Genomic DNA, 15811 nt, shown 5'->3' with positions numbered 1-15811 from the left:
TGGACTAAGGTGAGTTAAATTATTTTTTTATTTTTTTTAAACCTTCCAGCGCTGTTTTACTATGCATTCTTTATTTAGAATGCTATTATTTTCCCTTATAACCATGTTATAAGGCAAAATAATAATGATCGGGTCTTCATCCCGATCGTCTCCTAGCAACCGTGCGTGAAAATCGCACCGCATCCGCACTTGCTTGCGGATGCTTGCGATTTTCACGCAACCCCATTCACTTCTATGGGGCCTGCGTTGCGTGAAAAACACTGAATATAGAGCATGCTGCGATTTTAACACAACGCACTAGTGATGCGTGAAAATCACCGCTCATCTGAACAGCCCCATTGAAATGAATGGGTCGGGATTCAGTGCGGGTGCAATACGTTCACCTACCGCATTGCCTAAGGCCCCTTTCACACGGGCGAGATTTCCGCGCGGGTGCAATGCGTGACGTGAACGCATAGCACCCGCACTGAATCCTGACCTATTCATTTCAATGAGTCTGTGTACATGAGCGTTGTTTTTCACGCATCAGTTCTGCGTTGTGTGAAAAACGCAGCATGTTCTATATTCTGCGTTTTTCACGCAGCCCTGGCCCTATAGAAGTGAATGGGGCTTCAGTGAAAAACGCATTGCATCCGCAAGCAAGTGCGGGTGCGATGCGTTTTTCACTGATGGTTGCTAAGAGATGTTGTTTGTAAACCTTCCGTTTTTTTATCACGCGCGTGAAAAACGCATCAAAACGCATTGCACCCGCGCGGAAAAAACTGAACAACTGAATGTAATCGCAGACAAAACTGACTGAACTTACTTGCAAAGTGGTGCGAGTTTCACTGAACGCACCCTGAACGCATCCGGCCCCAATCCACAATGCCCGTGTGAAAGGGGCCTAAAGGAAAGGGCCGGATGCGTTCAGGGTGCGTTCAGTGAAACTCGCACCACTTTGCAAGTAAGTTCAGTTAGTTTTGTCTGCGATTGCATTCAGTTGTTCAATTTTTTCCACGCGGGTGCAATGCGTTTTTCACGCAGCCCCATTCACTTCTATGGGGCCAGGGCAGCCAGGGCTGCGTGAAAAACGCAGAATATAGAACATGCTGCGATTTTTACGCAAATGCAGAACTGATGCGTGAAAAACAACGCTCATGTACACAGACCCATTGAAATCAATGGGTCAGGATTCAGTGCGGGTGCTATGCGTTCACGTCACGCATTGCACCCGCGCGGAAAACTCGCTCGTGTGAAAGAGGCCTAGGGTCCCTTTCACACGAGCGAGTTTTCCGCGCGGGTGCAATGCGTGACGTGAACGCATAGCACCCGCACTGAATCCTGACCAATTCATTTCTATGGTGCTTTGTACATGAGCGTTGTTTTTCACGCATCAGTTCTGCGTTGCATGAAAATCGCAGCATGTAAACATTCAGTTTTTTATCACGCGCGTGAAAAACGCATCAAAACACATTGCACCCGCGCGGAAAAAACTGAACAACTAAACGCAACCGCAGACAAAACTGATTGGACTTGCGTTTCACTGAACGCACTCTGAACGCATCCTGCCCCAATCCGCAACGCCCGTGTGAAACCAGCCTAAGGCCTCTTTCACACGGGCGTCGTGGGAAAATGTGCAATTTTTGCTAAGCGTTTTAATGCGTTTTGCAAGTGATTGAGAAAAATCGGCATGTTTGGTACCCAGACCCGAACCTGGACTTCGTCACAGAAGTTCGGGTTTGGGTTAGGTGTTGTGTAGATTTTTCTATTTTCCCTTATAACATGGTTCTTAATACAGAATGCTTAGTAAAATAGGGATGGAGGGGTTAAAAAATAAAAATAAAAAATGTAACTCACCTCATCCACTTTTTCGCGCTGCCTGGCTCGTCTTCTGTCTTCTTCTTTGATGACCTGGGAGGAAAAGGACCTTTGGTGACGTCACTGCGCTCATCACATGGTCCATCACATGATCCATCACTATATAATAACATTTTTCCTGTTGCTTTTAATATAAAATTCTGACAAAAATGCTGTGCCAGCCTCATGCGAGCTGATATCATGAATGACCTTAGAAGCAAATAACCACAAAGAACAAGATCGGTACTACACCATCCACACACCACAATCTGCTTACATTCTTAGACTTGTAGTCCGCCAGATATAATTCAGGTGGTGGCTTTATACTGATTCAGAATAGCACATATACAAAGGAATCCAAATTAGGCCTCATGCACACGAACGTATTTTGTTTCCGTGTCCGTTCCGTTTTTTTGCACATAGGATGCAGACCCATTCTTTTTAATGGGTCCGCAAAAAATGCGGATAGCACACTGTGTGCTGTCTGCATCAGTATGTCCGTTCCGTAGCCCCGCAAAAAAAAAAATAGAACATGTCCCATGTACTAACATTGTTACAATGGATCCGCAAAAAAAAACATGTCATCCGTTTTTTTTTTTGCGGACCTCCAATTTGTAGACCGCAAAACACATACGGTCATGTGCATGTAGCCTAAAGGAAAGGAATATCCGTATAGTACTCACCATTGAAATCACAGAGATATCTTTATGGAATCAAATCCAGTGTAATACATACACATTGGTGCAGGATAGTAGGTTCCTTCTCATGGATATGCACAACTGTGTCAAAATCTGCCATGTGAACGGGCCTTTACAGTTGAAGGTGGGACATACTCCAGCAGTCCCAGGACCACGCGACAGCTGCCAAAATCCAGGACTGTCCCACCAGATCCAGGACTGTTGGGTGGTATGACATATACAGTATCCTGATGAGACCTGTTCCTTATGGATGATGGTGGTAATGATGGCATTACTCATGCTGGAGACATGCGGTGAAGTTCTTAGTAGGTTTGTCCTCCCTCAGTCCTCTGTCTTATGATGAACCTGTAGCTCAGACTTGTTGGTAGGAGAAATGCACTTTTCTCCTATACTGCTGCAGACTGTGAGTTCAATGTGTGCTGTGACTTTCAAAATGGCAGCGTCCGGTGATGTCATGTGAGATACATTGTAGCATGGCCTATCCCATTTTTCTAGGTTGCACTGAAAAGCACACAATACAATAATACATAATGCATAATACAAAATCACCATGCTGAAAACCATAATCAGTATTTATAGGAACAAACTGCAACCAGTAAAACCCTACAAAAACTTCAGGTACTAACAAGTGGCTTTACCACAGAATCTGAGCCCAGCCGCAGAAGATGCGCAGTCACATGAAGGCTTACACAGGGATCTGTGGTTAGCTGATCAACACAGCATCCTATATATGTATCAGATTGTTTCTAACAGATTCTGACTTACCATAAAATGTACTTTTATTAGTGGCGTAGCTAGAAATGACTGGGCCCCACAGCAAATTTTTGAATGGGGCCCCCCTCCCCCAGTAATTTTTTCGCAACCCCTTCCCTTCATGCCGCCCCCATTCCTGTGGCTAGTAAAGATCGCTCTCTCAGACCAGGCCCGGCAGCTGTTCCATCCGTTTTCTACACTGTCTATACTGTCACTGTATATAATTTCATTGTGTAATACTGGGCGCTGACAAAATCCTTTAGTCCTCCTCCTCCTGGATGGGCCCCTTCTGGGTCAGGGCCCCAAAGCAGCCGCTTCCCCTATAGCTACGCCCCTGATTTTTATGTTACATCAGCCTTTACTTCTAATGGTCTTTTGTGTCAGTTTTCACTAAAAATTTTCTATTCTATTCATGAACAAGAAACCTAAATTCCATAGAATAGTGCATGAAAAGGCGAACCCTCCAGAAGACCATTTTTTCACTGCAATTTTGGATAGTCGTCTGAAAGGTTTTACTGCATTTGCTTAACACAGGTAGACAGTGCAGCCAATTGTTATCCCCCTGACCCCCCCCGCCTGATACTGTAGACTACCTACTACCTATTCAGTTCACTGGAGATGGGCGGCTCCAGCCTGCAGGCTTGGGGTGTCTCCATGGAGACAAGGAAGCGTCCAAGCCAGGCCAACAGCACACAATAGAGTGGGGGCTGGGGATATCGTGTGTCATCATACCCAGCGTAGAATCCTGGATGTGAGCTGGTTACGGAGTGGGCCCAGCACAGGTGATGTTCTGCTCCTTGTTTTATAGAGATGATGATATGGACCAAGGTGGACCTATGCAGTGAAGCCTACAGGAGATGTGCAGTGAACGCCACCAGGAGATCTTCCCCCTGTAGTTTGATGGACCTGCATCTTTCCTGGTTGTGGTAGGAGGAATGAGCTTCTTTCTATTGCAGCAATGCACTTTTGTGTTATACAGCAGCCCACGGTACAGCAGTGATCTCCAACTTGTGTCTTTCCATGTGTTGCATAATTACACCTGGCAGTGGAAGGCTGGGAGTTGTAGTTGTACACATTGTACTGTTCAGCGTTAGACCACTGTCCTCCAGTCCCTCCAGCAGTTCATGTTTACATGAACTGAAGTGGAGACACTGGGATTTACAGGTATCTACTGTTACCGACATAAGTGCAAAATATCCCAAAGTGGGAATAACGTATCAGTCTTGTGCTGCCATGATCATAGTATTGCACCATTCACCCCAAATCACAGTTTAAAGGGGTTTTCACGAAATGAATGATTGATTACCTGCCCACAGGGTAACTCCCCGTCGATCAGTGCCGCGCATTGTTAGTAGCTGTGCTTTGTACGTAAATGTGACTGAGCTGCACAAAAAAAACAGAAGAGGACGAAGTGCTGACCTGTAATCCGTGACCCCTACCATATGCTCTTCGGTGGATGTTCCATGAGCATACCCCCATGATCAGAGGAGCAGTATAGGTCATCGATATTTAATTCCTGGAAATAGCTTTCAAATAATAAGGTTTGGACAGGTCACACACAATACTGCCAACTACGTATCAGCTCAGTTATTCCCACCGATTGCTCGTCATCACTACTTTTTAATGTAATCATTGATACATGAACCCCATTGTTTCATCCAAAACAAAAATTTTAAATGCCTTAGTTCATTTTTGAAACATAAAATCACATACATCTTTTAACATTCCAATGACTAAATAGAGCATTTTTTTTACTAAACTAAGGAACAGTGTTATATTCCTAAGGCTACTTTCACACTAGCGGCACGGACCTTCAGCAGGCTGTTCCGTCGGGTGAACAGCCTGTCGGATCCGCCCTGTCGCTAGTGACCGTGTGCCTCCGGACTGCCGCTCCGTCCTCATTGACTATAATGGGGGCAGGGCGGAGTTCCGGCAAAGAACGGCAGCGCACAGCGAGAGGCTGCTGGAATAAAACTACGACATGTCCGACATTTATTCTGCTGCCGTGCCTAGCCGGAACTCCGCCCCTGCTCCCATTATAGTCAATGGGGACGGAGGGGCAGTCCGGGGGCACACGGTCACCAGCGGCAGGACGGATCCAACAGACTGTGAAAGTAGCCTAATAGTGTAGCAGTAAATATCTTACTGGTCGACAGCCACTACTGAACTGGACCCCCTTAATGACAGAGAAGAGCCACTAACATGGAGCAGCTCCTGCTCTTTGGTGACCTAGCATTACATGGTTGACTACTCATTTTAATTCTCAGCACATAATATTATATTTTTCCTGTAGCTACCTGTTTCTGAAGCTGCATCTGTGATGCCTTAAGGCCTCATGCACATGACTGTAGTTATAGCCCATTGTGGACCCATACATTTCTATGCAGACAGTACTCAGAAATCATTTGTGTGGTCGGTCCGCAAATTATAGAACATGTCCTATTCTTTTCCATTTTAGCATTTTTTAACAGGGACTGAGGAAAGCATGGGATGCACACGGCCCGTATCCGTATTGCCATATATCCGTAATGCTTGTATCTGCATTGTTTCTGGGCAGCATAGCACTGTTTAGACAGTCTGTGTATGCTAATATCATTTAATCCAAGTCCTCCACATTGTGCATTTCCTATTTCTATGCAACTGTATATGTTCATGTAATGTGCCTGGTTCACCAGTAGGTGGCAGCAAGCATGGCAGAGCTACAGTTAGAGAGAATGGAACCCTTCTTTCCATTCTAACCCTCTCTCTAAGGAAGGGTGGAGACTAGTTAGTTAGGTCAGTCCTAGCTTACCCCAAGCTAGGTAAAGGTGTGCAGGGCCATGTCTCTTCGTGGCGTACCCAAGCCCAAAGCAAGCCAGCCAGAGCACCCTAAGCTCAGCTGGACATGGAGGCAGAAGCTTGAAGCCTCAGAAGCCAGAAAGAAAGTTCCCTGATATAACTTGAGACAGACTACAGAAGGAAAGTGCAGCATACAGCTAAAGCAAAGTTATTCAGTCAGCCTGTCAGTACAGCAGAGCCAGAGAGCAACCGATGTAGCAGAGTTGAGTTTGTTTGCCTTCCAGAGTTGATGCTCAAGCCTGCTGGGACCAAGATAAAGTCTGTAAACCATTTAGAGAAATGTTAAAATGGATGGATGAGAGGGGCACACCGACAACTAGAATCACAATGCAGACCAGCCAGTATGTGAATAAGCTATTTATTAGCAACTTAATAAAATGAAGTAAAATAAAATGAGGATCCTCAAAAATCAATCATTTAAAACATACACTTTGTAAAACATATAAAACCAAGGTAGTAGTATCGTAGGATACAACAATGGCACTGATGGATAATAATCTTAGCTGATTGTAGCAGGTTTTTCTAGGAAACAATTCAGGTACGCAGGTCTATTGCGCAATGTCTCTCTTGTTACTTAAAGTTCCGGCTAAGCCGATATTTATAAGTACATGTAAAGTCTTTGTGGTGTTAAGTCTTCACAGCATATAACAAAGATTCTGCTGCTAAACTGTACTGTATATGGACAAACTACTCACAGTTTCGGTGTAATGAGGCGGCCGAACACTTGTGCTTAGCGTGGCGTCCCACGTGGTACAGCACCGATGGTATGGTTTTGGATCCGCTTTTTTATACTGATGAGTAGATCTCCAGAGCAATGCAAACACTAGGTATAGGCGCCGGGGTCAAGTGTTTGTCAAGACCCAATAAGTTATTCGGCGTTGCTGTGTGTCTTTTATCCAAACACAAGAAATCATATGTTTTCTTCCTGTGCGCTGTGTGGAAGCGCTTCTGAAGATTCAAAGACGGTGCGCAGATGATAGCCTGCGGTAGTCTCGAGGAAAGAAAGAAACCGCAGGCTATCATCTGCGCACCGTCTTTGAATCTTCAGAAGCGCTTCCACACAGCGCACAGGAAGAAAACATATGATTTCTTGTGTTTGGATAAAAGACACACAGCAACGCCGAATAACTTATTGGGTCTTGACAAACACTTGACCCCGGCGCCTATACCTAGTGTTTGCATTGCTCTGGAGATCTACTCATCAGTATAAAAAAGCGGATCCAAAACCATACCATCGGTGCTGTACCACGTGGGACGCCACGCTAAGCACAAGTGTTCGGCCGCCTCATTACACCGAAACTGTGAGTAGTTTGTCCATATACAGTACAGTTTAGCAGCAGAATCTTTGTTATATGCTGTGAAGACTTAACACCACAAAGACTTTACATGTACTTATAAATATCGGCTTAGCCGGAACTTTAAGTAACAAGAGAGACATTGCGCAATAGACCTGCGTACCTGAATTGTTTCCTAGAAAAACCTGCTACAATCAGCTAAGATTATTATCCATCAGTGCCATTGTTGTATCCTACGATACTACTACCTTGGTTTTATATGTTTTACAAAGTGTATGTTTTAAATGATTGATTTTTGAGGATCCTCATTTTATTTTACTTCATTTTATTGAGTTGCTAATAAATAGCTTATTCACATACTGGCTGGTCTGCATTGTGATTCTAGTTGTCGGTGTGCCCCTCTCATCCATCCATTTTAACAATCAAGCCATTTTAAAAGATTGGGGATATCTTTTTTAGGGGGAGCACCCATTCCATGCTAATAGAGGGTGAGCCAATCCAATCAACCAAATCCATTTAGAGAAATGTTTATGCAAAGTAAAGCTGCTTTTCAACTTCATCACAAGGTCTGGACTCAATTTATTCTTCATCCCACCATTCAACTACCCCCTTTGTCTGCCTCAGAGCCAACGCCTGGGGTTCCAGTGTATCCAGGTAGGAGCACCGTGACACATGCACAAAACATTAAGGGACATCATAGGCCACCCTATATCACTCGGCCAGTCCTACACCTGGGTATCACCAACCACAAACACCATTTCTTAAAGGGACTCTGCCCCGTTGTTGCTTCTTTGCAACTGGCATCACGAAACACTCATCTCACCTCAAAGGGACCCCTTGCGGACTGCGTCTTTGTTGCACAATCATTTCACCTGATGAATGAGTGTTTCACTCGTTTATCAGGTAATCTGTGGCACCTTCACACGGGCAGATTGTTGGAAACAAAAATTTGCAGGAACGTTTGTTCCAGATAATCTGCCCAATTATCTGGGCATCTAAATCCACCTTAATGGCAGGGCTTTCAACTGGCACTGTTCAGCAGGATAGTGCTCCCCCACACATAGGAATGTCTCCACAAGATTGTAACACTTCCTTGGCCTGCCTGGTGGCAAGATTTATCGCCAATCAAGCATTTATGCTGTGATACCAGCTTGAGCAATCCACAGGATGTACAGGCCCAGCTGCAACATCTGTGGACAAATGTACTGCAGGAGACCATTCAGAACCTGTATGCCTCCATGCCTAACTGTATCTCATCTTGTATCCAGGCTAGAGGTGACCTAACAGGGTACTAGAACCTCCTTTCAATGGTACAGTTCTCCCCAATAAACATATACTTCTGCTCTAATACTGTAATCATTCCAATCACACATAAAGTTGAATTCAATTCCTTCAACTCCTTCTTGGTGTCACGTCAGACCATTAAAAACCATTTACATCAGCGTGGTCTGCATGCTAGATGACTTGCAAGGGTACCAGACCACACCACCAAGCACAGGCATCATTGTCTTACATAGGCCAGGGAGCATCTACTCTGGAGGAGGGACCAGTGGACCTCAGTGCTGTCAACTAAAGAAACTTGATTCACGCTGAGCAGAAATGATGGCCGCTAACGATGCTGGAGACATCAAGGAGAGCGCTGTGCATCAGCTGCAGACGAGCCTTTGGTGGTGGTGGTGGTGTTACAGTGTGGGCAGGTGTGTCTAGTCAATACAGAACTGCCCTACACTACGTGAATGGTACACTGTCGAGCCCATTCTACTTGAATAACATCATTAATCCAGTCATTGTGCCTCTGCATGAACAACACAGGCCTAATTTCATCTTCATGGATGCAGGGATCTCAAGTCTCCCTGAAGTTCAGGGAGTCTCCCGCTATAATAGCGGCTCCCTGACACCCACATGTGAAACAATATAACCCTGAAAGTTTTACTGATAGCAGAGCAGAGAGATAAGAGAAGTGACAGGACAGAGTTTAGATTACAGGTTGAATTAACCCTTTAGGGTCAAATTGGCTTCTCAAGGAGATATATATGTTAAAGGCATTTTCTTCTGTCTCATTCAGTAGCTATAGAACTATTGAGAGAGATGTATTTTTTTTAAATACATTTACACATTTAACCCTCCATTTTAATTATATTATTTACCCCAGTGTTAAATCCTCCTCCCCCCCCCCTTCCCCCCGGATGCTTGTTTTTTTCCTACAGTGGGGTAGATAATTACACACTTGCTTCTTGTCAGCTCAGCGAATGAACCGAAGATTCGATTCATGAATCGGTTCATTTGAATGAACTGATTCAAATGAACCGATTCATGTGAAAGATCCGAACTTCCCATCTCGAGTTTACTCGCAGTAAACCTTTCCGGCAACCTGTAGCAGTGTCCCCTTCTTGGCGCGTGCGCACAGTGCAAGAAGAAGCCGATGCCAGCAGTCCGCAACGGCGCATCAGGCTGAGCCTGTGCGCACGCGCGGGATCTCAAAGCGGGAGGAGGGGGAGGGAGGGAGAGGCGGCGCTGGGCACGAACGGCGATGCGTGCGGCCGGGCACCATGCATCCACAGACCTCCCCTGCTTGGGCACCTTAATTCAATGATTGACAGGTTAGTAAAACCTGTTTTTCCGCAGAATAAAGTCACAAATAGCTTCTATAAGGCCACCTTAGAAATCAGAATGCTACCCTGGACATGAGCAGATGTTTAGCTCACAGGGCTTATAGGTGGTGACAGAATCCCTTTAATCTCATACAGGGTAATGAGCCCCGTCCTCCACACCATAGAGCAAAGTGTGCAGATACTGATTATGTTTGGAAAATGTAATAAAAAGTTCGTGAAAGAAAAAAAAAAGAAAACCTCCCTGAAATGAGAAGTGCACCTCCCTGAAATGAGTTTTTGCAGGTTGGGATGTCTGTGGATGACAATGCACCAGCTCATCGAGACTGGGGTACCTCAAATGGAGTGGCCTTCACTTTCCCCAGACCTGAATCCCATTGAAAACCTATGGGATCAGCTGAGTCGCCGTGTAGAGGTTCCTAACTCTGTACCCCAGAACCTCAATGACCTGAGGGTTGCCCTTCAAGAAGAGTGGGATGCCATGCCTCAGCAGACACTAAGTCAATTTGTGAACAGCATTAAACGTCGTTGTCAAGCTGTAATTAAAGCTCAAGGCCACATGACAAGTTATTGAGACATTGACATTTTTTGTGGGGGTATACGCACCACTGTTGTTGGCTTTTGTTTCAATAAATTGTTTGAGATGAGGAAATCACCATTGCATGCTTCTACTTAAATGCCCTACTTTCATGATATAATATCACTGTAGGGTGGACTTTTTAAGTTTTCCATAAATTTCACCCGAAAGCCAAATATCCCTAACTTTTTATGAGTAGTGTATGTAGGTTATGGGACTTAATACATGCACAAATAATAAAACAGAATAAAAAAAAGAGAATTTTTTTTTTTTAGCATGAATAGGGCCTTACACCTTATTCACATGTTTGTGTTCATGATGAAATCTGTGATAATAATAATAATAATAAAACTATATAGCATAGCGCCAACATATTCCGCAGCGCTTTACAGTTCAGGGGTTCATGTAATAACAGCCATAAATAACATAGTAATTAACATGTCAATAATTACAAGAGGAATGAGGGCCCTGCTTGCAAGAGCTTGCAATCTATGAGGAGATAGGGGTGACACAAAAGGTACAAGATGGTCAATGATTCATCTGTGTTTGGCCTGTGGCCATCCGTGTTTGGTCTGTGTGTTCCTTTTTTGCTCTCAGTGTGTCCTCCACGTTTCACAGACACTGCGCAGCTGAAAATTTATTTTCAGAGCCTCTCCTCTTAATGGTCCATGAAACACGGATGGCATCTGACTTGCTTCCATGTTTTTCACAGACCCATAGTCTATGATGGGCGTGATGGATCCATAAACACAGACAAAATAGGGCATGCTTCCATGTTAAAACACGGATGTGTGAGTATACATATTAAAATGTGGGTACTTGTGTAGTGCGTGGAGAACACACGTCTGTGAATCACTGACATATGAATAAGGACCTCGCACCTTTACTGACGAGTCTGCTTTAGTAACTACTTACATTCTCAATGTGATAACAATTGTTATGTTCTGCCATTCCTCTATTATTCACGCTAGAAGTTTACAAATACATTTCCAGTAGTATGCAGTAAAAGTACTGCTGGGTATTACCAGTAGCTGGTGTGTCTGTCTGTCTGATCAGTGCTGCTGGTGTCAGACACATCCCCAACTGGTAACACCCAACTGTACCTTTAGTGCAAGCTCCTGATCATTCATTCATAAACTTCTAGTAAACATAACAGAGGAATGGTACATCATAGAGACATAAGAATAGATGCTTCAGAATTGCTATTACATGGGGAATGCAAGTAGTTAATACAACAGACATGTCAGGATGGTGACAGCTACTCCTTAGTGTCATGTCATCCGTGATGTAACCTGTCATCAGTTTTATTCAGCATATTTATTCTCTTTCAGATGTTACCAGGACAATGGCTGGCAAGAATCTTCTAACCTTAAGGTACAGTACAAAAAAAAAAAAACATTATTAGTGGCAAAAGGACATGAGCAAAAAAATAGTTATTTTTACAGAAACCTATAAATGGTTATTAGTGATAGAAATGTCATCTTTTGTGCACCATAATATTTCCTATCTATAATGCAGTATCAAAATTATCTGAAAAAATGAGGATAGCATTAATTTATAGCATTAGCTTTTCTCCCCAACAAGTTGTAGAATGGTATTTATGTAGTTTAGTTATATCTAGGGTGACATTTTTGGTCTATGAGTGGTCCAAGGTTGGGGTTGGATTATTATTCATGCTGTACAGTAGAGTGTGATCCAGTGATCCTTTCAATACTGATATACATGTGTTGTAGCCAGGGGCGTAACTACCATAGAGGCAGACCATTCGACTGCTATGGGGCCCAGGGCAAGAGGGGGCCCAGTTAGGATCATCCCCTCTTCTACTGGGCGTGAAAACTTGGTCAGCACTCTACCCTCTAAAGGAACAACTTTTAGCAAATGAAGCAGTGGAAAAATGGCCAAAGAGTCATTGAAAAGGGTTTAGACAGAAACCTTTCTGTTCTGTGGGGGGCCTGGTTTGATCCTTGCTATGGGGCCCTTACTTCTCTCTGTACTCCACTGGTTGTAGCTCTGTGCTGTATGCTTGGATTTAAGAACACTCAGATATACTGGACTATTTAAAATGTGGGCTTCTTTATAGTTTAAACCAGATCTTTTGATTTCATTTACATTAGTCGAGATACTTAGGTTCAGATTGGAACAGGCATGATCCTATGTTAAATCTTCTGATGTAGATCCAGTTCCATCACTCCTTTCATTCCAGGTCCAAATCATATGACACCATACCTGATTCCAGTATGTGTAGTATCATACCTGACTACATAGACACAGACCAAAACATTGATTTTTTTTTAGTTTGTAGATTGAACATTAATTTGTACTTAATTCCCTTAATTTCTTAGGGCTGAGTTGGATGAGCAAACAAAAGAGATCCAGAAATTACAAAAAGAAGTGGAAAGGGCCACACAGAACACTATAAATCAGCTGTCAATATCTTACCGGGAGCAATGCTGTAAGCCTAGCACTGCCAATAACCATAAGGCGCCTAGAGGTATGTTACGTGTCTACACTGAAAATAAGCACTATGTTGACTTCACTATATATATGTAGTGAGACAACTTTTGTTTTCTTCACTTAGAATCAACTAGATCAAGTTCGGCAAGATGCAATCCAAGTTTGCTCTCATCAGTCCCACTTCAGGCTTTACTATTACAAACTTCCCCAAGCGCTGGACAAAGTGTGGACCTAGAGGAGTCTAGCTTACCAGGGAAATGTAGCCTCATGCAGGGTACATGGGATGGAACTCGCTGTCCTGTTAATATACACAGTGACAAGACGCAACGAAGGCTCGAACAAGTAAGTATGACTGTATCAGCAGCATCAGTCACTCTCTTACATCCTCATGCATTTTAGAATAAGGTGTGAAAATATTTAAAGGGATTTTCTTCAATTTGAATATTGATGGCCAATCCTCAGGAGGGGCTGAGTAGTTTTGGCATCAGAGTTCCTGCAGAACAGCTGAACAGTGGGGGGTTCACGTTGTTAGATCCCACCCACAGTGGATCTGCCCTTATACATCCACTCCAAATAGCGCAGATTTGCTGCCAGATTTCACCTTTAACATTGCAAAAGGTGAAATCTATGATAAGTTTCGCAACATCTATTGACATGCTGCTGATTTAAAATCCACACCGCATGTCAAATTATATTAATTCCAGTGTGGGCAATTTCCGCAGCGTGTGGATGAGATTTGTGAAAATCTCAACCACTTGACTGCTTCTGTAAATTCAGCGGATTTTCTGTGTGCAATTCCACATGTGACCGTAGCATTAGGATCACAATAAGCAGATCACAAATCATCCCCATTGCTGGCGGGATACCCTGTGATCAGCTGTAATCTGTGGAGAAACCTTACATTAACTTTTGAAGTTTCCCTGCATGACCACCACAAGGAGCACACTGCCCATTCACATCAATTATCTGTCCGTGTAATAAAGGAGAGTAAAGTCCTCAAGAGTAAAGGCCCTTTTACACGGGTAGATAATTGATTCGATCGTTTGAAGGACACCCCTTCAGATGCACAGAGTACAGCGTAAAAATTTGTGAGTTAGATCTTAATATGACAGACATGAGGTAGTTAAACAAAAAACCGCGACCCCAGTCACAGTGATGTATGGGTTTTGTGAAGTCAGACTAAAGTTCCTACATATCTTTTTTATGTTCCTCTTAGAGCAACCAAATTCAAGGCCTGCAACAACCTCATGAAATGCAGTCAACCAGTGGGGTACATTTGAAAATCCAGAAACTGATGAGAGAGAGAATAGCAGAGGTGGATATGAGGTACGTGTGATTACTACTTTTAGGATATATATTCTAGCATGTACAAATTATTGGCAGATCTATTAAAAAGATGGTGGGTGTATAAACATCCTCTATACAGCCCTCACACCTGATAAATGGGCTGAAAGGGAACAGGGCTTTCCACTACAGAAAGGAACGGCATATGGCTAGTACATGCTATCACCTTCTGATTGATGGGGATCAAAATGCTGGGACTTCAGGGCTCCACTTCTAACTAGGTCCTGATGCTCTTTCACAATATTTTTCTGCACATTTATGCTTCTGGCCACCCATTGTGGCGGGAACTATGTTACAACAGAGGTCGATTCCTGGGCCGCAGGTGGGTGGGAGCACCACTGTGCAGGGAATAAGCCAAGGGGACTTCAGGTCCTTTGTATTCAGACTTGTTGGGGTTCCCACACAGATCAGAATGTAAGCCTAGTGATATGCCATAAAATTATAAGTTGGGAATACTTCTTTAGGCCTCTTGTACACGAACGTGTGCGCCCTGTGGCCGTGCTGCGGCCCGCAAATTGCGGGCCACAATGCACGAACACCCATCGCGGGGCAGCCGCAGCGGATCGCGGACCCATTCACTTTAATGGGTCCGCGATCCACCCATTCCGAAAAAAGATAGGACGGGTTCTATATTTTTGCGGAACAGAAGTATGGGACGAAACCCCACGGAAGCACTCTGTAGTGCTTCCATAGGGTTCCGTTCCGTGCTTCCGTACTGCACCATTCCGCATCTGCGGACCCATTCAAGTGAATGGGTCCGCATCCATGATGTGGAATGCCCACGGAACGGCGCCCGTGTATTGCGGATCCGCAAATGCGGTCCTCAATACGGCAACGGGACACCTACGGTCGTGTGCAGGAGGCCTTAACATGTACTCTATGCATGTCCACTCAAATAACAATCTCTGGTCAATAAGAAATGGCAATATAATCCACCCAATTGGGCGTGTATGCAGTAGGTTGTAATAAACGCTAAAATGCAAGCATCATGGTGGTAGCCCATTCCACAGAGGCTTGTCCCCTTGATTGTCTAGAGAGATTTTGTTAAAGAAGACCCACGGGTTAGATCAGTGGCTACATAAAGGTAACAATGTGGATTCTTGTTGGCCCACTGCTGCTCACATGGAGGCGTTGAATTGAGCTTATTTAGAATGAGCCATGTTCTCACAACTGCACTTGGAAAGTAGCTCTCTCCAGTGCTACACTATTAGGGCTGATGCACACGGCCGTTGTGCGGCTGTTCCGTGCATTGGGGACCGCAATTTGCAGTCCCCAATGCACGGGCAATGTCCGTGCAGCGGCCGGGACGGATCCAGACCAATTCAACATGAATAGGTCCGTGATCTGTCCGCACCACAAAAAAAAATAGAACATGGTCTTTTTTTTTTGCGGTGCGGAGACACGGCC

At 44.2% G+C, this 15811-nt stretch overlaps 1 protein-coding gene across 1 annotated transcript in view; it reads left to right on the top strand.

The window, feature by feature from the left end:
* Positions 1–11940: 11940 nt before the first annotated feature.
* Positions 11941–15811, top strand: part of CCDC158 (coiled-coil domain containing 158) — a 47199-nt gene continuing 43328 nt past the window's right edge. The window contains exons 1-4 of the mRNA XM_040419852.1: positions 11941–11980; positions 12949–13097; positions 13185–13402; positions 14277–14386. Coding sequence (XP_040275786.1) covers positions 11952–11980; positions 12949–13097; positions 13185–13402; positions 14277–14386 — 506 coding nt within the window. The 5' untranslated portion in view covers positions 11941–11951. The remainder of the gene's footprint in view (positions 11981–12948; positions 13098–13184; positions 13403–14276; positions 14387–15811) is intronic.

The sequence above is a fragment of the Bufo bufo genome, chromosome 2, assembly GCF_905171765.1.
Source record: "Bufo bufo chromosome 2, aBufBuf1.1, whole genome shotgun sequence".
NCBI lineage: Eukaryota > Metazoa > Chordata > Amphibia > Anura > Bufonidae > Bufo > Bufo bufo.
Note: the sequence above shows the minus strand (reverse complement) of the source record. Positions and strands in the feature narration are given on the sequence as shown.